The following is a 27,059-nucleotide window of genomic DNA, read 5'->3' as shown; positions in this document are numbered from 1 at the left end:
ATATTACAGGTTGCAAAGCAGTGTCCACATAATTTTGGCCACATAGTTGAACTATTGTGGGCGGAGCTTCGTTTATCGTTGCTATGGGAAACGGAAGTCGGGGCACAAAAAAACACGCGAGAAACTTGGCGAGAAGTTTGTCAACATGTGTTTGTGTTTACACTTATTAACAGCGTTTGTCCTCTCGAGTCAGATTTCAGCTGCTCCTGTATAAACTAGTCAGGAATCATGAGTCATGGGAGTACTGCGGCCACGGCAAGACCTGGCTCGGTTTGGTCTCGGAGGACTCTACGATGTCCCAGTGCGGAGGAGCCTGACTCCTGGAAGAAACGTGACCGTGGAAAGCTGCACCTGACCCGGCCGGGTGACCGAAAAGCTCCCGTTGCATCAAGCGATTCGGCTGAACGGACCTCACGTCTGGACGAGAAACCTGTGGCCCTTTGTCCGGGACTGCAACACATGGGAAAGGTATTTTAGCGATTAGCCTGCAGGCCAGCATGACTTCTGCCAGTGTTTGTGTGTGTGTGTGTGTGTGTGTGTGTGCGTGCGTGTGTGTGTGTGTGTTGCTTGTTTGTTTGTATGTGTATAAAGGAGAATGCATTTCCCCACTCACTGTAAACACATCATTTTGATGTCCTGAGTTTGGATTTGCTTCAAAGATGGCATTTTATTCATCTAGCTCAAAATAAAAAATGATTTTAAGGTATCCAAACTGTCTTTTTCTCTCTTCCCTAATTTCTGATTCATCCCATCCCATCTGGCACCTGCTAAAGATCAGAAAGTCTTCATAGCCCCTCTTGCTTTTCCGTCCTTCAACTTCTAATGCCCTTATGAGGTGATATTTTCATATCTTTCTCTGCATGTGTGTGTGATCCCTTTTCATTTCTCGTTCATCAGTGGCTCCTCTCTGCTACACAGAGGAGTCCACTCCAAGACCAGTCACTTTTAATGACCGCTGAGCCTTTTCTAAACTCAGGCAAATCAAGTGTGTTGTAAATGCAAACATTTTTTTTTTTTTTTTGGGTCTATGGTCAAAGGTTTGGAAACTCACCCATGACCTAGTTTACTCTAATCATCCTCAGTGTGATTTGAGTCAGAGAGTTTTGAAGGCCCAGGCTCTGCAGAGTCTGTTTCCCCATACAGATGCTGTGTCTGATCCCCCAAAGCCTGCTTCTGCTAACAAATGCATTTGAAGTAAGACATTGACATTTGTAAGATGATTACAGTCACCTATGCTCAGGGGAGAGCTTGCCAGAGGCCAGTCACAGCGAATCACAAGGCTTCAAACCAGCCCGCCATGGATCCACGGGATATTTGCAGCTAATGCATCAAAGGAGGATGAAGTGTCAAATGGCTGGTTTGTTGCTGTGGACACTGCATTCATCATAGTTATTGTGAGGCTGGCTCAGGTGCTGAGACAGGCCGGTCGACTGACAAACAGAGACATGGTCTGTATGAGAAAACAAAACAGTGTCTTATCTATGTAAATATATTTTTTCCGTTATTGAGCCAGGAATCATACACAGTGGTGCTTGAACTTCGATCTAACATGAAATGATGCCATTGCTTAAAGAATTCATTTGCTGGATTGGTTTAGCCATGCCTGTTGCCAATCCACCGTCTCTATGACTACAGCGAACACGAATAGCCCCATATATACTGTAAATCACTAAGGAGGGAAGCCAGACAATTTCATCTTCTGCAGTTTCCTGTTCTGTTATTGCATTTACAATGCTTTTGATTCAGCTCTCTGTGGCGCTGTTAAGACAAATGCAATGTTAACAGTTTTCAGAGTTTGTGTTGCTTTTGGGTGTTGCTGGGAAAAAAACTGCTGTATAGACCATTTCTAACAATTGCATTATGTTTTGTGTGCCTTCACATATATTCATGGGCTGAGGTCTCTATTCTCTGTACCCACTGAAGAAAGGCAACACCAGTGTCACGGTTTGTCTCGAAAGAGATTTGCAGTAAATGAGCTCATCCATCAGCAGACGTGTGTGGGGACAAGTGGATGATGAGGAGAAGGAGGGTGAGGAAGAAGATGAGGAGAGACAGTGGGGTGGAGCAGGGGCTAACAGAGGCAGGACCGTGCAGAGCGAAGCCTCACGCTGAAATATGACAGCCATGGCATTTGCACTTTCTCTGACACTTTCTCCTGTTCTTTGGACATTGCAGCCTGGACACCTGAGCTTGGCTTGGTCCTTGATTTGTAGCTATATCTTTCCTATACATCAGGAAAGCAGTGACATTCGGAGGAGTCACATTTTAACTGGTACATGTTTGCTGGTTTTCATGGTTGCAACGCTGAGTTAAATTGAAATGTTCTACATCAGTTTTGAATCATTTTATACAAATCCACTTCTAAATTCAGCCTGACAGTGGCCCCAAGAGCTCAGTGTACTGCAACTAACACATGCAATTAGCAAAACAGAAGTAGATAAAGAAAACACCATCAGCAGTTTGACGACACATGCAGCATTTAGAAAAAAGAAACAGCCAGCTATTTTCTGTATTTTCAGTGGATTTCAGTAAGTGTCTTTTTGTGTGTTTCTTAAGTTGCACTGAGCTCTCAGGGCCCACCTTGCTTTTATCTCCTTCTTTCAAACAGCTTGAGACCCTGTTAGAAATAAATGTTCTAACTTTAATATGTTATCCCTTGGATTTCATTTGTTTGTTTTTTTTAGATCCCTAACTGAATGAAATAATAAAAAAAAAAAGTATATTAGCAGATTAAAATCCTTAAGAATATCCAATCTAAGCTAATGCCTGTTTGCTTCCCCTCTGATCTATTCATAGGTGACGACAGATGATCTACCAAGGATAGGCAACCAGTCCCTTTACAGCAGACCTCCAGATTCCACAGGAGTAAGCAAGGTGCAACTGCTAATAATTAAGCCCACATTTATACTCCTCTCACACCCTGTTATCTAATTTACACTGTAGAAAACACCACTTGGGATGTTTTTTACTCATTGTAGTTAATTATGTATAGCTTAATTGCCTGATTACCTCTTATGTCATATTTTTCTCTTGGCTTGCTGCTCATTTCACCTCTACAGAGTTCACATGGGAATGCAGCAGAGCCTGTCATGGGTGAAGAAATGTTTTTGAGTTCCAGAGCAACTCAAAAGACGAAAGGAAAATAGCTGCTTACTTTTTTGTTTTTATGTCTTTGTTTTATGCGCTTTCCTTTCAGAGTTTGCCTGTTTGTCAAACACAGGCTGGAAAAAGAGCCGATATTGTTTCCCTGAGGAAGCATCTGGGCTACGCCAGGTGAGAGCTACATCTGTGGGCGTTTAGCAAATATGGAAAAACGAATCCCTTTGGTTATCTTTTTACAGGAAACAGTGTTGATATAAATACATGGTGTCTAGTTGCTTTTCCCCTGAAACAAATGAAAGTAGCACCTATTTATGGAAAAAGTCACATTCAGCAATAACATAGCTCATCAACACTTTGGTCACTGCAGGTATACTAAGCTTTCAGAGCTGCTGTGTCCTGCAATGCCTGCAGTGCTGGCACTGAAAAATTGTGGCATTTGGTCCAGTGTGTGTGTGTGTGTGTGTGTGTGTGTGTGTGTGTGTGTGTGTGTGTGTGTGTGTGTGTGTGTGTGTGTGTGTGTGTGTGTGTGTGTGTGTGTGTGTGTGCGCGCGCGCGCGTGTGCGTGCGTGCGTGCGTGCGCGGAATCGCAACCCTCTAACCCTACTGCAGGGTGTAGAGACAACATCCTCTGGGGGCAGCCAAGGGGACTTCCAACCGGCTGACATTTCTGACAGGCTCTGATAGAGCCCAGGGTGCTGAATTATTCATACAGGTGTTATGGTGAAAGGTTGCCATTTTCACAGGAGAAAGTAACCCCCAGGTGAATTGTGGCTGTTTATCCCTGCAAGTGAATACAGTCGTAATGATTTGGGGCTGTGATGGCTTTTAGGCCAAATGGCAGCCCATTCTCTGTCCGCTCATATGTTGAAACCTCATACATCTCAATGCTTTTCTGGCCATAGCAAAGCTCTTAAACCCAATCAGCCTGGTTTATTTTTTCTGTCCAGGCAGTTAGCTGAAAATGTTTGACATGCAGTGTGGTCTGTTTTCAGCAGCACCATATTCACCATTATCTCCTCTGACCACAGTAATTACACTAAAGGCTTTGTCTCTTACCTCTAGTATTTAACCTTGCTCTTAGTTTTATTTATATAGATTTTTAAATATCTGCCAATGCGTTTTCTGCTGTCTCTTTTCTATTTGCGTGTTCGTTACTGTTCATTATTGAGTGTTAGGGCTGCTGTAGGCAGCTGTTTCCATCTGCTAGGCTAGATGGGCTAAGCATTTCCTGGCTTTCTTGGCAAGAAAACAAAGCTTCTTTCCCAAAACATCCAATTACTTCGAGTATTTTCTAATGTACAAATGGTTTATATGAAATCATTTCATAGTAAGGTTTGTGAATGTTCCATAGTAGCCGTGTTTTGTTTTTTTCCATGTTTAGAACAGCACAGTGACACTGAATGGCAATTCCATTTAGTACAAGCTTGACTTGCATTGCACTGGGCTGGTGGCAGAGTCATATATAACTCATTGTACATCAAACTTTGTATGTGAGAGATTTGGATGAACTGACCCTTATTGTCAATACCATGTGAAAATACATTTTTGGAGCTCTTTTGTTTAAAGTAGAATTCATAATCAAATAAAATCACAAAAATATCGGAAAATGTGATAATGACATTTGCGTAACATCAAATAAATGGCCCCAGTCATCCTCTGTTGAAAAAGATTTGTCACATAATTTAGGAAAATCCAGAAACTCCAGTAGCAATTGTCTCCTTTTCTTCCATATAAAGATGAGATGGAAATTAGGACACCAATTTTAAAAAATGCTTTTCAATGTGATTGTGGTTCCTGCACACGACCATCATGTGTACATAAGATTTTCTCTTAACTTTCTTTGCATCTTATAGTGTATGAATGAATGTATGAATGATGAATTCATGTCCTTACTGTGCAGTTAGTCACTTCTGTCACAACAGGGGGCAAACTATGACAATCCATGAAATTATGTGGTGCAGCTACCATGAAAGTCCAGTTTGGTTTTGTATTTCCTGTCATTTCGTTCCAGTTTTGTCGCAGCAGACACTACAAAAGCCTAATGAGCATTTTGGCTCTTACCCTTGCCTGTGGTGCTCTGTTGTTTATGACTGCACCAGCTTGTGTTGTCACGGGCTGCCATTTGTCTGTGGCGATGTTGACATGAAACATCCCACGCTGTCTTGTCAACACTATTGTGAGTCCTGTTTTACATCACGTTGCGGCTGACAGATAATGCTTCACAAGTTTCATTCTTCTGATAGATTTATATTTAGGATTTAATTATGAAACGTGTTTAAACTTGTTCACGTTGCAGTGGCTTTTGCGTCACACTCTGCAAGATTCACCATGTTTGTTCTGACTGTCATTAAAAATTCACATGGGAACTCATATTGATGTAAGAGTCGAAACAAGGAGTTGATTTTCAGTAGAGCCACAGCATCTTAGTTGGTCTAATCACTGTAAAGATCCTCTCACCTTTCCTGAACCCTCTCTCTTTTGTTGCCTGGCAACAAGCTGCCACCCAAGGGGTCCCATGATCTGATCTCTTAAAATCAGTCTCCCTCCACCACCACCCTTCCCCCATGCACAGATGTCTAAATGTTTTACATTGCAATCAATTTTTAACCACCCTTCAAATCCTCCTTGTCATCTTTATTGAGCTTTTCAAGCCAGCCTATGATTTGTGGTCATGATTCACTCACAAAGAAGAATAACGTGTTACTGAGTGGAAGGACAGATGGCTGTGATGAGAAAAGGCAGAATGGGGTTTAACTTCAGAGCTTGTTGGCTTTCAAACACAAAAGTTTCATTGTGTGTTTATGTATTGATAATACATTGCGTCTTCCCAATGTCTTTTATTTTCTTGTCACACCAAATAGTGCAGCCTGTCACTGACTCTGCAGCTTTTTTTTTTTCTGTCAGCATCGTTCTCCTCCCCATTTCCTTTCAGCATATAATTGTTCAGCTTTCATGTTACATTCAGGCACAACTGGTGCTGTTGTCACAAACATTTGTGCATGTGGTGCATCAAATACAAGCAGCAAGAAAAACACTCTTGCCTGTCAGTTAGAAGAAATTAATCTATTAAAAAAAAAACATTAGCTGAACTAAAGTGAAAAAGTCACTTTATCACAAAGAGCTAACAAAATTAGTCACGTCTGAGGCAAGGTCACTGAGCCACCTCCCACACTCTTGGCAGCCGGCAGCTACTCCAGGGAAAAACTTTTTGCATATTTAAAGATGCAAGTCATTAACGATGCTGATAGAAACACACTTTAATTAAGACTGCTACATTTTGGACTGAGATCACATCTGAAGATTAATAAGTAATATCAGGGGTGTGGTGGTATGTACATAGAACAGACATGTCTCCGAGCTAAACTGGTGCACTCTGCGTATCCACGAACGAAGCCAAATTAGCATGCTGGAACACAAGTGCTCAGTGCCCCCCTCCTAGGCTGAAGTGCTTGGCTCCACTTGTGGGCGAAATATTACCAGCCAGCTGCTCGCTAGATAACAAATAAGAACTGGAGCAGCAGAGGGTTGGAACATATGCATGCATTTGTGCCTTTCTTGTCTGTTTTCACCCTTACACAAAATCTAGTTCACCTAGAAAAGAAGGGTCAAGAGAATATTGTCAGGTTACCGTAACTTTCCAACCCTTACGCCTCTTCTTGTTGGTGTATAATCAAGAAATTCATTCACAAGTTGCTTTGGACAGATGGAGAAGCCAAATAGGATCTAATATACACACATTGAAAACACTGCATAAAATATTTTTTAAAAACACCGGAAATCGCATTGTTTTATTAAGAAATGAATACCATGCTCCAACAACTGCACACACAAATGGAATAAAATTAATTAGAGCTGCCATTCTGTGACATTGCATCAAATTCCTTTGGACTGAATGGCTCTGATTTTGATATTAAGAGTAATTGTGATAGAGTGATTGTGATACCTACACAATGTGTGATTTTTAATTAGTTCCTTTTATGTTGAGTGTGTTTGTGAAATAGACTTTTTGAGCCAGGCTGTGAGCTGCAGCACCTACACCCTCAGAGGAGTTTTTCCTTAAGCATACTGAGGTTTAAAGGTGTCAAGTACAGATTAATAAAACCTCTTGAAAAAATGTGTCTATATTGCTATATAAATACAGTCAACTTGACTTGTGCTTGTCTCCAGGGGTTAGGTTTACATGATAGATTTGTTATAGGGGCTGGAGGCCAGACTGAAAGATGGTGCCCTGTCATTTGCTTGAACGTTGCCTGCCTGGCACACGAGCCAAAAAGTATTCTAGCTTCAGAGTTTGCTTTGACGTTGTCTGGCCCATCTCAAATCCTCATTACTGTTTCCCCCACTTTCTCCCACAGCATGTTCTCGCTTGCCCCAAAGACGTTACAATGGGATGATGTCACAGAAATGAGAGAGAAATTTTAAAACTATATAAACAATAATATTGAATTATTGCCCCCTGGTTGTTACTGGTGCAACGTAAACCACTCCAGCTCACTATAACAAGCATCAGAGCAACCTGCACTTTGACCTGCTTTTTTTTCCTGCCCCCTTGAATCCCAAGAAGGCAAATCACTCCTGTGAAATTAAGAAACACAGAGGTGTGTTACCTTGGCTAGTCTCCTGGCAATGTCACCTCAACAGATGTGTCTGTGCATGCGTCTTTTAATTTTCCACTGCGCCATTAATGCAAAGGTAATTACGCGTGCAGCATGAGAAAAACAAGCAAACAGTATTTGTGGAAAGGTTATGGTTGGAAGCTAAACCACCATAATTAAGTCATTAATCTGGCCAGACATAGCACGTTTCTCCCACAATGCTCCAGTTAGGTGTCATTTATTCCTGCCTGCTGCTTTGGTGTGCACTGATTTGGATGATTTACAATGTGTATATGTGTGTCTGTGTGTGTGTTTATGCATGCATAGCTATGAGGGGTTATTCTAGTGACTGTAACTCATTTTATATCTGAAAGATGAGAGATTAATGTGTAGACTTTTGTGTTTTATGTGCATTTTGGTTTTTTCCCCATTTCTGTCATTGATACTACTGGAAAGTGAACACATCATTACTAAAGAATACTGGTGATACCCTGTATTTCTCACTCTCACTTGTATTTCTCTGCTTTGCAGGCGTTTGGCATCATCAATTAAACGAGGCCAGAGCTACTTCCACCTCCTGCAGAAAGAAGAACAGGAGGAGCAGGAGGAGGAGGAAAGGCGGCGGATGAGGAGGGAGGAGCAGCTGAGAACAGAGCCACGACCTCCCAGGTTTTCCTCTGACTCAGACAGCGATTCAGAAGGGTGAGGCAACGACTCACATCAGCTCAGTTTCATTTCATCTTGCAGTGTCTCCCTCTGGCTTCCTCTACAAGCTTGGTTACAGTATGTGTGCAGTGTATGATGGATACTCTGTACTTGGCATTACAAAGCATGATTGCACTTTACAGGCTTCCTGATATTATACTTTTACTTATTTGCACATTTTTTCCCTGATATGTCAAAAGAAGACAAAAGAATGTTTCAGTCCCTACACTGTCGCTAAGGAATGTGATAGTCTAGAGCCTCGGTAGCTGATCATAAGCCACGATGTCCTTGGCTTGCATCTATTCAGGGATTTTTGTTTAATGACTGTCCCCTGTCTCTCACTCTCCTTTTTCCTATCATCTTTTTAATACTGGCTCACTACCTCAAATATTTTATAAATACAGCTCTAGTTTTAGGCGTAGACCTACAGTATGTGAAGCATAGAATATCAACAGACTCACAGTGCTGACAGTTTCTGAGAATTCAGACTTTATGCAACTGCAAACATTATGCTAATATATGTAAGTGCAATAGCCTATAGTGTACCAATTGCACTGGGGATTTAAGGAGCCACATGATAACTTGAAGGTTATTTTGCAGACACTGACTTCATCTTTATAATCTGATAATGGTTAAGTAAATTGTAGTAGGTTGTATAATTTTAAAAAAAAACGTACATCAACATTCAAAAAATGAATATGTTGAACCTACATACCTAGTTAACATTCCTGTCGTGCCTACAAATCACTTTATATATTCGTTCAGGTGGTGTGTGCTGGTGGGGACCAGCTGTTCAGGTGCAGATGAAGCAAGACCACGTAGGAAGAAGAGGCAGTCAGCACGACCTTTCACCCCCATTCATCACTCTCTGACCTCCCCTCGGCTGAGCCAAGCACCAAGGTAAGGTTGCAATGTACGATACTAAACACAGTAACCTTCTAATGTACAGCTCGGTGCTTGAACAGTGATGGACTGTCTAAGCACATTGCACCATATGCAGTTTGTAGGTTTCACAATCAAACTGTTCACTTGTTGAAAATAGCCACACCCTGTGCCTTGGTAAATTAAAATGTTGTGATGCCTGATTTTGAACAGCTGCTGTACTTATTCCACCGCCTTCTTTTAGTCAGTGTTCATCCTTTTTATTTATGTCAACCAGCTGTAATTTCACATCAGTAAACTTCAAACAAAGAAAAACAAGCAGTGCAGATTACAGAAGATGTACCACCAAACTTTTGACAGATACTTTTACTTACTATTTCTTTCACTCCTTTGATGATGGCTGAACTGAAAAATGTGTCAGAAGAAGACAGATGTGCCTTTGTTAAAATCTCAGGTCTTGGTCGACAGTAAACGTGATCAAAACTCAGGTTTCCAAAAGCAACATTTATTGCTTTCTGTATTGTGAATGTTATACACTGTTTTGATCTTCACAGAGGATCTGATTACAATGCTGCCTGCAATCAACAAGCACTAGCTTTTGAACAAAATGTTTTCAATTCAAATCTCACGTCTGTTTTGTTGTAAATACCAAGGTAACTGGTCCCACAAACCCCTGGTTTGAAGCGCACTGAAGCATGTAGGGAGACGAAGTTCAAGTCTCAGCATGTTTGTGTGGACATAAATTGCGATTGGTTCATTTATGAATAGTGCTGATTCACTTTATCTGATATTTTTAGATGAGCTGTGGACTTGGTCATTTGTCCACTTCCCATAATTATGAATTACTTGCCTAGGCATGTGACAATAGAATTATACTGTTGTATATTAAACCATTCGAAAGTGTTACTGGCCATTATCGTATACTTTGTATGCTAATAAGTGATGCTGTAAGTGTTTAAGGCCTGTTCTATCTTTTCATAGATGTCAGGGAGATGCTTTGGATTTGTGCCTGCATTTTCTTTTCACTCTAGTCTGTGTTTATGATACATCTCCAACTCAACATGCATTTGCTCTGACACTGTATTACTGCCACTGCCAGAATACAGGCTTGTTTTCTCTGACCTGTGGAAAATAACAACCCTGTTCGAAGGCCGTTACCTGACATCTGACAGATCCTAATCTAGCAGACTATCTGCCTGACAGACAAATGGCCTTGTTGATAATGAAAAGAGCTTGGAGCAACCTGGGGCAGCAACATTTGTTTGCAGGGGCGACTGTGGCAGAGAAGGAGGCGGAAATCATATTGTGTTTGATGCGTTGGGAGAAATGGTGGGAATGGATGTGGTCATAAAGTAAGAAAGTGTTGGGCTGACAGACGGCACCGCTTGACTGCAGGTGACGTTATAACCAAGCTTTTAGGGAGATGGCATGTTTTGCATTTGTTCTCACTACAGTAGCTCCTGCATTGAGGAGTTGGTCACTGTTTTTATTCACTTCTTTTACCTTTAATAAAGACTTGACTGGAAATAAAGGTCAGTTATTAAAGGAGCGTTACACCATTGATTGATGAGTCATGGTATACCTTTTCATTTGGCCATCATGCATCCGAACTGGAATAAGAGACATTTTTTTAAAAACAGTAGCTCTACAGGGATTTGTCTTGATGGCATTAATGCAAAGTCTTTAAATAGACCTTGCAAAAAAATGCTAAAAGTATTTCAACTTTTATTTCAGAAGAGAGCTAAGAACAAAGGAAATCTTTGAGTCAGGCCTAATGTGCAACATAAGCACTGTGTTATGACCACAGTATAACTCACACAGTGTTAGCTACAGGTTTGGACACACCTCTTCATTTAAGCCTTTTGTTTTTGTTTCTGCTGCCTTGTAGTATTAATATTGAAAACATGATGCCCATAAAATAACAATGAGCAAAAAAGTGTTAAATGAAAATCATTATGTTTCATATTTGGTTTGTTTGGTTGTATCTAAACTGGTACTGTATATAAATCTAACAAATGACATAAACAATCTATTAAAAAGGGTCAGTGTCTGTAAACAATAAACACAATACAGTACCCCACAATACCATAAAATTAGAGGCAGGGTATTCTGTAACTTTAACATTGTGACAGAGGTCTTAGAAAAATTCAAATCCTATAGAAGAACTAATATTGCCCTAAACCCTTATCAATTTTCAAACTATTGAGCTCAGTCCCTCCAGTCTTCAGGGCTACTAACAGGAATTGTGCTGACACTGGAATCAGAGTGATCTGATCTGAGACCACAGTAATTACATATAGACTGACCAAGCATTAATGTAACAATGATGCATGAGCACAAAACTCTGTCCAATCTCTAGTCACTCTGAAAGTGTGAGACAAGTTATTCAGAGAAGCGTTACATTTTTAGACTCTTTCCATAGATTTGCTTGTGGGTAAATAAATGAAATAGACCGCTGGTCAATGACATGGTGTATCTAGAGTAAGAGTTCAGTAAAACTAAGCTGGAATGGATTTTGTAAATTAAACATTTTCCAGCTGAACCTAATTCTGTATGGTAATAATCTGTCATATGATAATATGTGCCATTTCTATTGTGTCTTGGGTTTTTGTTTATATTATGAAGTCAGAGATGTAGTAATAAAATCATATTGATGCATTCGTAATGTCACAGACCTCAGTTTGATGCTGAAGCTCATGTCTTTGTGTGCAGGGAGGTCATCTACCGCCAGCTGTGCTGTCTGAATTGGCTTCTGGAGGCTTTGACTCTGGATCGGTCCGGTAGAGTCGGCCCCCTCACTGCCTGCTGGGATTCCAAGTAGGTTATTCTATGTTCAGAGGTTACCACCCACTCACACAACTGACCAGTGATCAGTTAGAGCAAATACATGAATAGGAAACTGTTTTTTAAAGCTGCCTAGGGTAAGATTTGCATCTTAAAATAAACCAGCCCAACCTCCTGTTTAAAACTCAAGACTGATTTGCCCAAATAATATCAAACATTTTTGTATTGAATCTGGTTTCTTCTGAGTACGCTGTATTTGTTCAAACCTGACCTGTGTATTTAAAATGTTTATGAAACAATAAGTCAGTTTCATTTTAGACACTGTTCATCTTTGATGGAATAATGGTACATTCACACAAAAGCACACAGAGCTTTAGGGTCATCACAGGGGTGGTCTTCATACTCTTAAAAAAATCACATACATAATAGATGAACTGTCTTTTACAATTAAAGAGTGATTCCACTGTGTGAAGCCCCAGTTCAGAGGCTAAAACACAGCAGCACGACATACCCATCAGCTCATTACAGCACTGACCTCTGCGCACTGACCAATGACTAACTTGTGTCAAATCCACACTGCTTTTAAGCGAGCCACCTGAAGAGATGTTGAATCTGTACTGTAGAGGGCCTGGTGATGAAGAATGGTGTTGACCAGGAGCTGCAGGCCCCAGCTGACAGTGCTGGATGAAATATAAACTCCAAAGCTCCGGAGGGGGTCCAGACTTAGAGAGGAGATTGCATTCTTCCATCTTCCCCCGCCCCTCAGGTTCCAGCTCCTGTGATATTGACCCACCACAGGGAGTTGAGAGTGAGGAAATGGAGAGAAAGTGCAGAAGCAGCAGCTGTGTGGTGCTTAAATTCATATGTTTAAGCCACAGGGCTGCTGCTGCATTGCATCTGTAACCTGCATAATTCCTCAAAGGCAGCTCTATCCCAGTTTCCCTCTTTACATCTCTTTTATATTTTGTTTTCCTGGCCTTGATATAGATCTATTATGATCTTTATGAGCTTCCTACACTCATTCTGTCTTGTTCTCTTTTCTATTGCTTTTGATGGTAATATGAGAGACAGGGCATATAATGATTTTAATGCTGCAGCTTCTTCAAGTGTCAAAGGAGACCTGGACTGGGAGAATAGATGAATTCATAAAGTTTAAAGGCGACTGTGATACGTTCAGTCACAATGGCTCTTTGTAGAATGTAGTACAGGAATATTAGTGCACACCACTGTGCGCCTTGAATAATTGATAGAAAAATGAAAAAGGAAAGAACAGAAGGAAGGAAAGGGAGGAAAAGCACTCCAAAGAGTTTTTTTTTTACACCCAAACGTCGTCATGTTACAGCCTCCAGGGCCTTCACTCAGCTTCAAATCCAATTTCTCAGAAAGTCTTAAGCTTTATGGGCCAAATGATCCAGCTGAGGTATTACAGTACAGGAAGACAAGGAGAGGATGAAATGAAACATTATCACAAGGTTACAACACTGCTGGGCCTTCCATGGGGCGGGCAGCTCTGATGTTAGGCATCAATCTAAAACAGCACACAGTTTTTACGATAAGATGAATTATGATTTTGATAATGACCAGAGCAACTCTCGAGCTGTCTCTGCCTTGAAGGCCAGTTTTGACTAGTGGTGAGTCATAGAAGGTCACCGGACTGATGAATGTATCACAACAGCAGCTATTATTTTCCATTCACAGAGACCCTGGCCGAGGCAAGACCACGATAAAGACATTGAAAAAAGAAAGAACCATTGAGAAGAAATGGGAACAGTTTATTTCAACAAAGGTATTTCTCACTCTTATTTGGTCTCTGAAATTAACGTCATTATTTTTTATTATATTTTCTTAATCAATTTGATTTATGTTATATCTCCAAACCTTTGGTCTGGGGCTGTTTTTAATGGTTTGGGCTGAAACACTTTGTTCCAATTAAAGCAATAATCTAGGGACATTCTTTATTTTTTATGTTATCAATAAATACCAAGAACAGACCAAACCCAGCAATGAACTGATCTACTAAATGAGCCATACTGCTGCACTGGGTGACATGTTCCTTCATTACCATAAACACAGGCACTTTATTTTTAGGCAGTCCCACTTAGACCATCATCCTGCTGTAAATGCTCACTAGCGAACCAAATGTATGTTCATTTGCTGCTGAAAATAGTCTGCAACAAATGCACTGTTTGCTCCCATCTGAGCATTTGATGCCCAGCTGTTTCAGAAAAATGTTGACTTAAAAAAAAAAGACATGTACATATTTGTGAACCAGTCTTAACCTTTTTCATGGAGTCGTTGACAATACCAATACACAAATTTAAATTGAATTTGAACTCTGACTCCACCCAATATCAGGGATGCTAATGTTCTTGTAGCTGAATCAGAGCAAATACCTTCAGCCTTCTTCCAAAATGTGGTGGAACACTTTCCCCGAAGAATGGAGACTGCTATAGGAGCATGTTAATACCCATGTTTGATGGAATAAAATGTCAAGTCACATGTGGGTGTAACATCGAGGAGTCCACATACTTCTGTTCCCCTGAGTTGTGGATAAACTCTGATCTCAGCAGGAGGTTGGACTTTGCCCAGAACTTATCTTTCAATGTCCCCTACCTGCCTTGCCCTGCAGAATAGAGATACAACACTATGACTCCTACATGCACACGTGCACACACACAAATACACAGAGAAAACCAGAGAAGTAAGGTGCATTTACTCGCTCATGCTCGAGCATAACACTTAATAAACTCCAAACCTTATATCTTGATGCACATGCACACTTACTTAAACAGTCAAGCATGCATGCTTACACCCACAGACTGACTCAATAAGCAGGAAGCATCTTCAAACACACACAAACACATCGACTTACTCCTTAGGGGGATGGCTGTGTGTGGCAGCAGAGGACATTTGGAGAGCGGTTGCCACTGTTACTGAAGTGTTGTGCTTCCTTCCACCCTGATAATTAGGCTGATGGCAGCGTCACACACACTCAAGGTCTGGGTCTTCTATGACAGACAGGCAGAAGAGAAGGAAGGGCATAGGGGAGAGAGGGAGGAGAGACAGGGAGGGAGAGACGTGTCTGGCTCTGTTGCTCATATGTGGTGCTCAGTTGAGAGATGGGTCTAGCTATTGGTGTGTGCCAACCTGCTGCCTGTCAGCTTGTGTGTGTGCGTGTTTGCATATTTTTGCACTAAAAAGGATCAAATGTTCCAACAATGTAGGACTTTGCTTTCAAAGATTCTTATTCAAAAACAGATGTTATTATAGGAACATGTCACAGATTCTGTGCTTTGTTTTGATTGTTGATCTGCTGTCGTTTTCTTATGAATAACTTGCTAAACACAGATGGCTACACATCAAACTCTGATTGTTCTTGTTTGGCCAAAGTGGAGCTTGATGCAAAAAAACACTGTAACTGTAAACCATCACTGCCAGGTTTTGGTCAGTCTGTCAGAGCTAATACCAAGAGCCATTCAGTAGTTACACTGGAGCCTGTTATAGCCTATTAAATTCTCTGCTGATAGTGGCTTCTATGAACACAAACATATTAGAGGTATCTTGTTTTTAGTAAGACTCATTTTGTAGTTCCCTATACATATAGATAACAGTTTAGAGATTAGCAATTTATTATTAGATTAGGATTATAGAATTAATGTTGAAAGAGCTGCTAGCATGTAATCTTTTATGGTAGGAAAGCGTTATTGTACTGACCTCTATGGGTTGAAACTCCAGCATGCAAAACAGCAGCTGTCAGTGCTGTATGCATACAATCTGTGTATAGACAATAACATAAAGTGTCCCTCATAAATGTGCACAAACCAAATGTTTTATCTCTTTTGCTTGTTTCCTTTAAAAGCCTCAGAGAGCTCATCCCAAGCACCCACGCAGCTCCTCTGCTCACCTCTACACTTACAGAAAGTCTTCCTTCATGAGCGTGACCTCCCTGTTGGCCCTTACCTCCACCACTGTGGGCAGCAGCCTGTCCTCGTTGGTCCCAGGCCCTGACGACGACACCGGGACTCCAGCAGCAGCAGCAGCAGAGAAGACAGACCGGCTGCCCTCAAAGTGTAAGCTGTGATACTTGGAGTGTTTTAGCTATACAGGCATTTCTTTGGCCAAATAAAAATGTTTGGGTAGACTACAAAAACACAGTTTTTTGATAAAGCAACTTAATTCAGATTTTTCCAATTTAGGTTGAAAGAGACTCTTAGTGGTTTCTATACTGACTGATCATCTAAACTCATAAAACAGAGCAAACAGCTTAGTAATTGTAAAAAAATTTCTCACCAAAAATTTGATTTTGCTAATGGCTAATGCAGTGTTACCCCAGACCTTTCCCAGTAACAGTGTACTGGCACATGTTATTACACTTGCCTCAAACCTTACCCATTGTGTTACACGCTAACTGTGACCTGAATTCTCCTAGTTCATTGTCCACATGTTGTGGCATAGTATATGAGGATGTTTTTTCATATCATAATCTAAAACAGTTACCTTCCTTTTATATATGTTTGTCTACTGTTCCTGTCATGATACAGAAATGCAGATAGTAGCAGCATCAATCTAAACTCAACTCTAAACCCAGTTTAACCCTGAAAGGGCCTAGAAAGTAAAGGATCAGCCAGAACAATGTCTTAACTGTCAAAGTGCAAAATCTCCAAATTGTTCCACAGAAAACTCAGTTCTGTTGTTATAGAAATGGCTCCTTGTCACAGAAAAAATAACCTGATTGCAGTAAAATTCTCTTTTCAGCCTCATAAACACACAAGTTGCACACACTTACCCACCACCTGCTGAGACAGAAATGGAACCCAAAATAAGAGTTGTGTCTGTTCGATACACCACTCCACTGGGTGATCAGAGCCTTTTAGCCAGGACTCAACCCTCCTGTAACCTGCACTGCTTCCCAGAGTGCACTGCTTCAAGCTTCAGTGCAGAGTATAATTAGACATCTGATCTCCCCGACTTCCCCCGCCTCCTGTAGATTACAGGTTTCATATCACTACCTCCTGATAAAAGACTGTTCAGCTAACCGTTGCTGCCTGGCTCATTGTCAGGTTGTTTTTTACTCCTCCTTTACTCTCCTGCTCTCATTTTTTTCTCTCCCCCCTCCCTCTATCTCTAATCATAAAAGGAGTTCAAAAATCAAAGGATTAATTCAGCATCATTGGTTTAAAGCAATTAGCTGCTGTCCCAGCTAATCCCCAGAGTTATGTCTCACACACAGAAATTGGCCACTTGATATGCACAGCTCTGCCTACACTACATTGTTTTTGCTGCTACATGAAGTTGAAAGAGGAGTTCTATACTTTGAGAAGAAACAAGGATTTTTTTTTTAAAACTCTATGAATTGTAAAAATTAGAAGGTTGATCTTTGCATTTCAATGTCTCACCCAGTATTTTTTTTTTTTTTTGCTGATTAGTTAATCCACTGCATTCATTTGGGATAATTGAAATAAGAACTCTATTTATTCAATCTAAAGCCAGGCAATTTGCAAAAGTTATTGGCTATTACAGTTTTGGCTGCAGGTTTTTATAGCTATTTCTCATGAGAAATCGTGCTATACACTCTAATAAATGCCTCATCTTCCTGATTTGCCACACTGTGATTAATTTTGTCACAGTTCATAGAGAACTTGAATCATTTAAGCTGGTATTTAGGATTTTAATGAATGCTTTACACTCTCTGGAAGCTTCATGAAGATTTATTGTGTCATCACTGTATGTGACATCTATGTATAAACCAGTAGCTGCTGCTTCAGTGGGAGTACACATCATCTTCTCTGAAGAATTGCATGGTGTAGTAACAACAAGTGAACACCAGGGGGAGCCATGAGCTTATAAATGGAAACAACACAGACTGATATTCTGACTGCAAATTCTAATGTTGTTTTACTCTGTAGGAAAATATGCACAAACTCTATACCTACTTATATTTCCATTGATTATATTTTTACAGGATCTTATATGTAGCTGTTATATTTCTGGTTTCTTATCAGACTGAAAAAACTTAAGCACTTTAATCTACAGGTTTGATTAATGTTCAAAACAGCACATACTCAGGAGCTGTAGTTTCCAACCTTTTTGGTTTATCTATTTCATATTTTTGCAGGTTTTGTGAAGAGTTCAAGGTATGAACTGCTGAAAGTAATCATTATTTCTCAGGGAAAAGCATAAAGTGGACAAAAGGTGTTGTGTTGTCCTTTGTCCAGATGGCAAAGGACATTAGACATTTTTGGGATAATTGTTGGCAAACCCTATTTATAAAGCAATTTTATACACAGGTGAGCATTACATGAATATGAAAAGGGAGAGACAAAAAATAACATCTATTTATCACAAGCACACAGGAGGGCACAAAAATTATATATTTACAAAGGACCCAGAGCTTGTTATTGAAATATAACTAAAAAAAATCTGCTTCAGTAATCCTCTTCTCCCTGTGTGAAACCTTCTAATGACAAAAAAGTGGAACCTTGGTGTTATCAGAAATATAGAATAACACCTGGAGGAAATGAAGGGTAGAGAAAGAGCAAGAAAAGTGTAATAATAATTTTCTCTAGGTCTTCCCACACGGTCGAATGTCCAACAATCGGTGAAGATGGAGTGCCAAGGCCCTCGAACCAGCAGTGCAGCACACGAGTAAGTTCTGCTGCCAGTATCAACATTTTGAAAACAATTAACATAGTGGTTGTGATCTTTACACTATCATTACCACTGCACTGCAATAAATCTTTAGTTTCTACCCCTGACTGCTGCTGTTCTCAAGGGCTGGGCTCCCGTTATGATTCAGGCACTTGCAATAGCTGGAATAGTAGAAAAGATCCAGGAATCCTGTTGATTTTCTAATCAGCTAATCAGAAAGAGCACAAAGGTCCAAGCTGTCATGGGCCAGACAAATACCACTGTGACCCTGGAATGATTGTGATGAAAGAGCAGGGAATAGAAATCTGCAGGGGCAGCTCAACCTTTACTCTTCTCACTCATTCTATAGTGACAATCCTTCAGTTTTTTGTTTTATTAGTCTTTCAGCTCGATTCCTCCTCTGGTCTATTCACGGATCTAAAGGCAGCAATTTGTAAGGCAACGTCAGGAATTTTCTCTAACATATTAATGGAATTGTGAGCTGGCTGAGGGACACAACACAACACCTTCCTAGAAAACCTTGAATGCCACAGTCAGCCAAGACAAAAAACATGGGCCCTGTTCTGCAGAAGCATCTTAAGGCTAATAAGATATTACCTCATCGACAACAGAACTAAGATTATGTTACTCCAACCATACTTTTGGGAAATAGCTGTTATTCTAGGTCTGAGAAATATCTCAGGTTGATATGCTGTATGTTTTTTTTTTTTTTTTTTTTTAATGTCTCTTCTATGAACAGGTCTTACTTGCTGTATCCATCCTCTGTTTCAGTAGGAAAGCATTGGAGTCCAAATTACATCCTTTACCCCAAAGCATAGACAACCAAACCGGCTCCAAGACCGCAACAACATCTCAATCTAAAAGGTGCGACTGCAACCACACCTATAATTTATGTTTCAGCAAAGAGCAAACAATAACCTTAATTACTTAAATAAGCAGTAGTATGTGACCTGACCTCCTTTCTTTGGTCTCTGAATATACTATGAGGATTGTGTTAATATCGTTTGTCAATGAATCAGTGTTTGCATGTGTGCTGAATACAAACATGTTTAAAGAAATTGCATGAATAAATTCAAAAGTGCTATGAGTGGTGTATACAATTTACAGTATCATAGTACACAGTAGTAAATATTTGGACAATGCTTTGGCCCTATGCGCCACCACACTGAATTTGAAGTTAAATCCATTAGGTTAAAGCTTAAATTGTGTTTTTCAGCCTTGGTATGTTCACTTCTACACTGGTTGTTTTACTCACTGGCCCTGTTTATATACAATACCTGATTTTGCAGCATTTTGGAAGGTGGAAAGTTCTTGTCTGGTCATGTCATGTGTTGATGACCAGGCCGATGGCACAAACTCTCAAAATAAACACCAGAAATATTAAAAATCAAGGCTGTATAGTAAGTGTTAGTGCACTAAAATTGGGAAATATGGGAGTGTATAGCTATAGTTCCTATACTTTCAGGGAGATTTAGATCTAAAAAAGCCTTATATTTAATATTTGGCACATTAATCTGGTTCATTTCAAAATACATTTCTGGTTTACAAGCCAACACAACAAAAAGGTCACTGTCTTAATTCTTTCAATACAGCAACATGTGACATGGAGTATGCTTGTAAACCTTTACAAATGTTTGAACTTTTCAGACAATCCCAATGATATTTCTATGAATACATCAATGAATTAGGTGTATCTTTTGTGTTCTGTATACCCAGCTGGCCTGCCCAGTCCCCATCAGCCATCAGTGATGTAATCAGCAGTAAGGCCTCCATGCTGCAGGAGCTGAGAGCTGTCTTTAAGGAGAAAGCTGAGGAGATGGCCGAGCGCTACGTTGAAATCCTGGAGCTCAAAGCCAGGTCCGACAACTATCCAGATGCAAGAAGACTGGTTTTTCCCAAACTCCCCCTCATTATCAACATGATTACTTAACTATGTTTCTCATTTACACAAAATACATTTTTATTCTTCCAAATTGTTAATATATAAAAAGATTGGTATGGTAGTTGAATTTTTAATTGGAAAAAGTTTCAATTAAGTTTCCAGAATATGGTCTTTACAGGTTTGAGTTAACTTCATCTACATACACACCCTTACTGGTACTTATGAATCAACCGTGTTTGCTGTGTTATATCATTTTGTGTGCTGTAGACACATTGAAATACAAGTTAAAGGCAGTGTGCTGGTGAACTCTTACAGGTTCTCCCAGTTCTTTCTTTTCATTCAGTTTTCTTCACACATCCAGGGAGCGGTTAAACACCAGTCTCCAGAGATACCGAGCCTTGTGTCACATGACTGAATCCCATCAGCCACGTTATCATGTGACCTGCAAGTCCCAAGGGAGGGAGGCCCCAATCAGCAACACTAAAAACAAGCACAATATGTGGTATGCAGCCTGGTGAATAGATTATCTGGTGTGGAATGTGGAGTCTGGCAGGATGAGGAGGTTTATTGTGGGGTGGGTGGAAGGACACATTGAGGTCAGATTGTGTTTACACAAAGATGGGAATGTGTATGAATGTGTACAAGTAAGATGCTCCATGTTCTTGCGTGTTGTAGCATGATGTTGTGAGTTGCTCTGACACTCATGCTGGTTTGTTCTGTCATGTTTGTCAGGCTGTTTATGCTGCTGAGCAGCCTGCCTGAGGAGGTGTGTAAGGAGCAAGCGGTGAGCCGGGTGATGCAGAAGCTAAGTGGTTTTGCAGAGCAGCAGACGATCAGGGTTCGACCTCAGCTCTTCCTGAAGGTGCTGGGGGGTCTGGAGGTTTGGGAGCTCTGTCTGCCTGAGCTGTGCGTGGCCATCCAGGTACACATAAGACTCCTCACATCAAAATATCCCAGAGAAAGTTATGAAAAGTAGATTGTAGTCAATGTTGGTAAGTCATATTGAAAGCAATCTAAAACTTTGGTAATTGAATTAGAGAAATGTATAGACAAATGGCAAAATAATATATCTCAAAAAATCTGATATTAGGTTTGTATTGTTTATTGGCTTAGGAATCAAAAAAACATCAATCAGAGGTGCATGTGTGTGAGGTGAGGTCTGAAAAACACAACAGTGAGCATTAAAGTTTACTGACGACACGAATTTTTGAAACTAGAATCCTGGTTATACATAAGTCTCAATGGTAGCAGATGAAAATAAGTTTGATTCTGAAATCTCTTCACAGTCAAGTTGGACTTCTAAAAGTTGTCTAGTTTGATCTCGCTTGTTTTCATGAGCACAAGCTAATCCCCAAAACTTTTGCCTGACAGTAAAGGCTGGTCACTCCCACCAAACCATCAATTAAGGCACACACAAACAGACCGTTTGAACACACCCCAATCGGTCACAAATGAGAGGCAATACATCGGTCCCAGATTCCAAAGCAGATGGCTCACTGATTTAGATGGGCAGCGAGGTGGGATGAGTGCTGGCTGTTTTCTTTCTGTGTTCAGTCTTGGGACAGTATGTTGCTCTGAAGCTCAGAACCAAATCAAACAAACCTCAGGTGACTTGTAGTTTCAAGTTCAGGCTCAGCATGCGGAAACCAGAATGGCTGAGGATGTGTAGAATTGCTGGTGTATGTGTGTGTTTTAGAGTTAACTTCCTCATCTACATACACACTCTCACTGGTACTTATGAAACAACCGTGTTTCCTGTGTTATATCATTTTGTGCGCTTTAGACACATTTAAATACAAGTTAAAGGCAGTATGCCTGAACTCAGCATGACTTCAGGCAACACAGAGTCAATAAAGAGATGTTCTTAATTTTCATCTACAATCACATTTTTGTGCATATTGCTTGTGTGTTTTATTTCTTACTTTTGACTGTATAAAATGTCACAGTATCCTGTTCTGTTTCTCTTTCTATCTCTTTCTATTTAAACAACCCCCCTCCCTCTCTGTTGGTCTGTGAGATTGCCCTGGAGCATGTGGTCCAGATGTCCAGAGAAGAGTATGACGCCTGGCTGTTTTCCAGAGTCACTCTGGCCCCACAGTATCATTGTTCCCCTCGTACACAAGGTGAACCACACTCACGAAGACCTCTAAAGAAGACCACAGAAGATAACATATCCTAGCACAAACATTGTACATTCGATGTTGAGCATCATGCTAAACTAGTCTAAAACAGACTTAAAACTAACTGGAGGAAAGGAAGAGATACTGGTTTTGTTTGTCACGCACAGCATCACATATGCATAGTCAAAAGAAACAGGTCTTTGTCATTGTGACTTGTATTAACCCCTGTTTTTAAAAAGAACTACCATGTCCTAGTCATCCTTATCCAGTTGTGATAAGATGTACTTTGTTTTTTTTTCATGTGGGAGGGGGCAGGACAAGGCCACTTCAGACTGTTTGAGTACTTGTACTTCTTTGTATTGGAGTGAGGACATTTTGGCTAAGTGATGACATTGGAGTGAGGACATGCAAGTGAAGTAGTAATGCAGCAGTGAGAAGAAAAAGTTTCTTGTCTGAAAGAGGAGGTGTAGGACTGTAAATGAGGGCAGCGGTGTGATAGCACACATTTCAAGAATGCCATACATTCTGTGAACTGAGCTCGACCAACCCCACACCCTTCACTTTAGGCCTCGAGCTGGGGGGATGGTGAGGTGCAGGAGGATAACAGGAGGGGGAACGCATGAAATCACTAAAATATCTGTATTAAATCTCTAGTAATATATCTGTAGTATTTAGAAAGTATTCTTCTATTTCTGCATCTTTATCGCCAGCTGAATGCTGAGTTCCTGTGGTAAGGGCCAGTTGGGAATGATGAAAAGTGTAAGCAACAGCTGTGCAGACACTGAATCTACTGTGTGGGATATTTTCTTGAAAAACAGCTGCTATTGTGCAGCTGGTCTGCTGGGTCATGGTGCGGACCATTCCAGATAAACTGTATATGTGAGGCTTAGTTGCTGTTGGGCCAAGAATCTGAAAGCAATCTACTGAATGTGATGGTAACACCAGCATTTTAAGGCAATTTTAGCTTTTCTTTGTGGAGTGGAGCAAACCTGTACTCTGACCAAAAGCATCACAAGCAGTTAGAAGCAAGAGCAGCTGCTCACATCATTTGTGTTCACTAAAAAATCCATTAAATGCTGACTGTCAGAACACACTCGTGTAGGTGTCCTGATCTTAAAACCTTGTGTTCTTTCTGCCTCTTCATATCAATACACAACAGCCGGGCCGCCTACAGGAAAATTCAATATTTACTCTCCAATTTACGAGCAGCAGCCCCTCCATGCTTGTGTGGTTATGAAAGTGAGTTTGGCTTCATGGAGAGGAACAGAGAAGAAGTGTTTACTTAGTAAGTTGTGTAACCTAAGCTGGGCCTTACAATTATTGCATCATGAAGCAGTTGCAATGAAAGTACATTTAAACTAAGACACCTGGGGTCTTATGTTTCTTCTTGGGGTTCTTATGCATAGGTCTGCAGTTTCATATTCAAATGATTATATGTGATTGTTTGTTCTGACATTTGTCATTGATGCTTGCTGATGTCAGTGAAAAATGTATTATATTCTTGTATTTCTTTATGCTCCTTGTGAGCAGTGTTTTAATATGAAATGTAAAAGCTGTAATGCTTTATGGCAGGCTCCCCTGCTTAGCCCTTTGTCCTGCTGATAAATTCCCCACAGCTGGCTCTTTGCACATGTAGATGTTGTCTTATCGCTACTCAAACAGCTGAGGGCACCCACTGTTCTCAAAGTCATGTACACATACTGGAATTTCTACTATGATCTGTTTCCAACCTTTTCAAGGTGTGGGATGGATATTTTTCCACAGATCTACCTGAACAAAGTCATTCATTTGACTTGTGGGGTCAGTGTGACAAATGGCATTTAGTCCAAGTCCAAAGTGACTTGTCACACTGTCACAAGCAGGCTAAAGGCTGTCTTCACCACTGACTAAAATAGATGAGCAGTGTTAGCGTACAGTTGACATGAATGATACTTTTACAGCTGAGGCCATTGAGGGAAGGCACCCGCTGTGGATACAGGGATGAAAGTCTGCCTTTCAGAATGTCAGCCATGTTGCGACTATGTATTAATCACATTACATGATTTAAACTTAGCAGTTACCTGTGCTTTGTATTAGTTGCCGTCACATCTATTTATATTTTGTGTTTAATTTTTACTCATAACAGATGGATTTAGCTGTTCCTAACTAAAAATCCTGTGATTTTGGGCGATCACATAAATGTCTATGGGCCGAGACTGATCTCACCACAATTCCAAACATAACTCTGTTCGCTACTTTGATCCAAGTGAAGTACCTAGTGAAATACCTATTGAATGGATTACATCAATGTGCATATACTGTATACCTGCAAAACTAATGGCTTTCTCATCAGCCACAATTTACTTTAAAGCTGCTTAATGAATGTCAGTTGCTAAAATGTTGAACTAAAATAATGAACATGGTGAATGTTATAACTGCTCAGCATCTGCTTGTTACTGGCCAAAGCACTGCTGTGTACACTGTGTACAGCCTCCAACATGACTGTATGGCCTTCTTTCATAAGGAATTACATCACATAACACATTCCAAAAAGCTGACATGCAGCAGGTTTTTTTGACTTAGGGGAGCATTATTGATCTATCTGTGACTCTTACACCTGGTCATAGCAGGAGTGTTCAGTATTACAACAGACACAGTACAAGCTGTGGCAGCTAAGGGATGTTTATCGTTGAGTGTCCTGATGAAAGCACATGAAAGATGGATTTCCAAAGCAGGAATTACCATACTTGGCTTACATATCCGAGTGTGTGCATGCCTGTCTGTCTTTGCTCTGTGATCATGTTCTAGCAGACTGTGTAATAGCTGGCACACACAGCCTGACACATGAGCCTTTAACCTCACGACTGTTTTGGTCTAACAGTGAAATGCCGTACAGAAGTGTAGCTTTGTGGGATAATTGTAGCTCTGCTCTAAAAGTTGCTAACAATCTTAAAAAGTTAGGACCCCAGATTGCCGAGTGAGTAAACTGCAAAACTGTGTCAAGGTTATAAGAACTGAATTCATTTAGATGATATCAAAAGGTGTTCATGGTGTGCATTTTAAACCCCCTTAATCTGCCCTGAATCTTTATGTGGGTTTGCTGCCTTTGAGCAAGCTTCAAAGGAGAATCTGCCACGCTGTGTAGGAGGAATCCAAGTGATTAATGTGTTCTTCCAGCAGACAGGCTGCCTCTTGCAGACCTGCCACATGTACAGGAACTGAAACCATGGCAATGTGGGCTTGTGTAATGTGTGACACCAGTTCTCCTGCAGCTTGCATTAGCTTGTGCCTATTAAATATCACTCCGGGAAGCCTTGACTGTGCTGCTTTCGCTAATTGGAAATGTTTTTGCCTTGTTTTTATTTTTTTCCTCATTGTTGATACTGAATTTTGTTCCAAAGGATATGATGATATTGCAATGAATTTGTCGTTGTTGTGTAGCATCTCTTTAAGATTTAAATTGATCTGAATAGGTGCATATATTGATCAGTCTATGTTGGCCATACATCAGTTAATGTACTTTGGAGGCAGGGTGTATAATTTGAGTGCAGAAAACGTGAAAGTCTTGATTGGCATATTGGTTTTGCCACTTTGAAGTGATAATGAAGATTACATTAAATTTAATCTGGCAGAATTGTTAGCTTTGCAAATATTTAAAGTCTCCCTCATCCATTTGTTCTTGACTTTCGGGAACACGCTTGACTCCCATAAGTCACCTTACTGTTCCCTCTGTGGGCTTTGCCTCAGTGCTGTGGGTCAGACATGCATTAACACACTCCACTGACTGTCCTTTGTCACCAGTGGAAACTAAGAACAGCCATCTCTCACAGCTCAAGAGTAAGCCACCGTGACTAAGCAGAGGAGTAGTAGTGTGTGCCTGTGTGTTAGTGCTGCTGCTGTATGTGTCATTGATCACTTAAGTGTGTAGCTTCTTGTTTACGCACACATTCAAGTTGTGATGCAACTAAGAAACGGTTGACTTGATGCTGGCAAGACAGGAGGTTTAGGATTGTAACGTTAGTATTGTTCTTTTTTTTTTCTTCCAAGTTAAAAGAACATCTTAAGCAGGCTGATACAGGCTGATGATTGACAACTGCAGTCTTCATAATAATGTGCTTCATGTGAAATGATCATTCGGAATGTTAAACCTGGCGGATATCTGGAAAAACTTGCCACTCATAAAGAAAAGATGGAAACACGCCTTTTGAAGCGGGAAGACAGGATTAACTGGCCTATTTTCAACAGGTGATTAAGTGCAACAGTTTGACTGTCTGTCTGTCCTGTTCCTCCATGTCCATTAGTATACACACACACACACGTACACACACACAGATGTTCGTAGGCAGTGACGGAGACGATGAC

At 40.5% G+C, this 27,059-nt stretch overlaps 1 protein-coding gene across 2 annotated transcripts; it reads left to right on the top strand.

Annotated features, from left to right (window-relative positions):
• Window positions 1–91: 91 nt before the first annotated feature.
• On the top strand, window positions 92–26,000 carry LOC113139005 (coiled-coil domain-containing protein 60-like). Of its 2 annotated transcripts, none has more exons than XM_026321935.1 (14): window positions 92–468; window positions 2,797–2,874; window positions 3,197–3,273; window positions 8,229–8,399; window positions 9,168–9,302; window positions 11,997–12,101; window positions 13,767–13,854; window positions 15,928–16,138; window positions 18,635–18,713; window positions 19,491–19,580; window positions 20,433–20,573; window positions 20,960–21,100; window positions 21,331–21,520; window positions 22,616–26,000. In XM_026321935.1, exons 1-14 carry the CDS (start codon window positions 229–231, stop codon window positions 22,775–22,777), a joined length of 1,908 nt encoding a protein of 635 aa, XP_026177720.1. In that variant the 5' UTR covers window positions 92–228; the 3' UTR covers window positions 22,778–26,000. The 2 variants fall into 2 exon arrangements, with proteins under 2 accessions (XP_026177720.1, XP_026177719.1); XM_026321934.1 differs by having other exon boundaries at window positions 19,488–19,580.
• Window positions 26,001–27,059: the final 1,059 nt, after the last annotated feature.

The sequence above is a fragment of the Mastacembelus armatus genome, chromosome 9 (assembly GCF_900324485.2).
Source record: "Mastacembelus armatus chromosome 9, fMasArm1.2, whole genome shotgun sequence".
In the NCBI taxonomy this organism is placed as follows: domain Eukaryota; kingdom Metazoa; phylum Chordata; class Actinopteri; order Synbranchiformes; family Mastacembelidae; genus Mastacembelus; species Mastacembelus armatus.
This window is presented reverse-complemented; position numbering and strand designations above follow the sequence as displayed.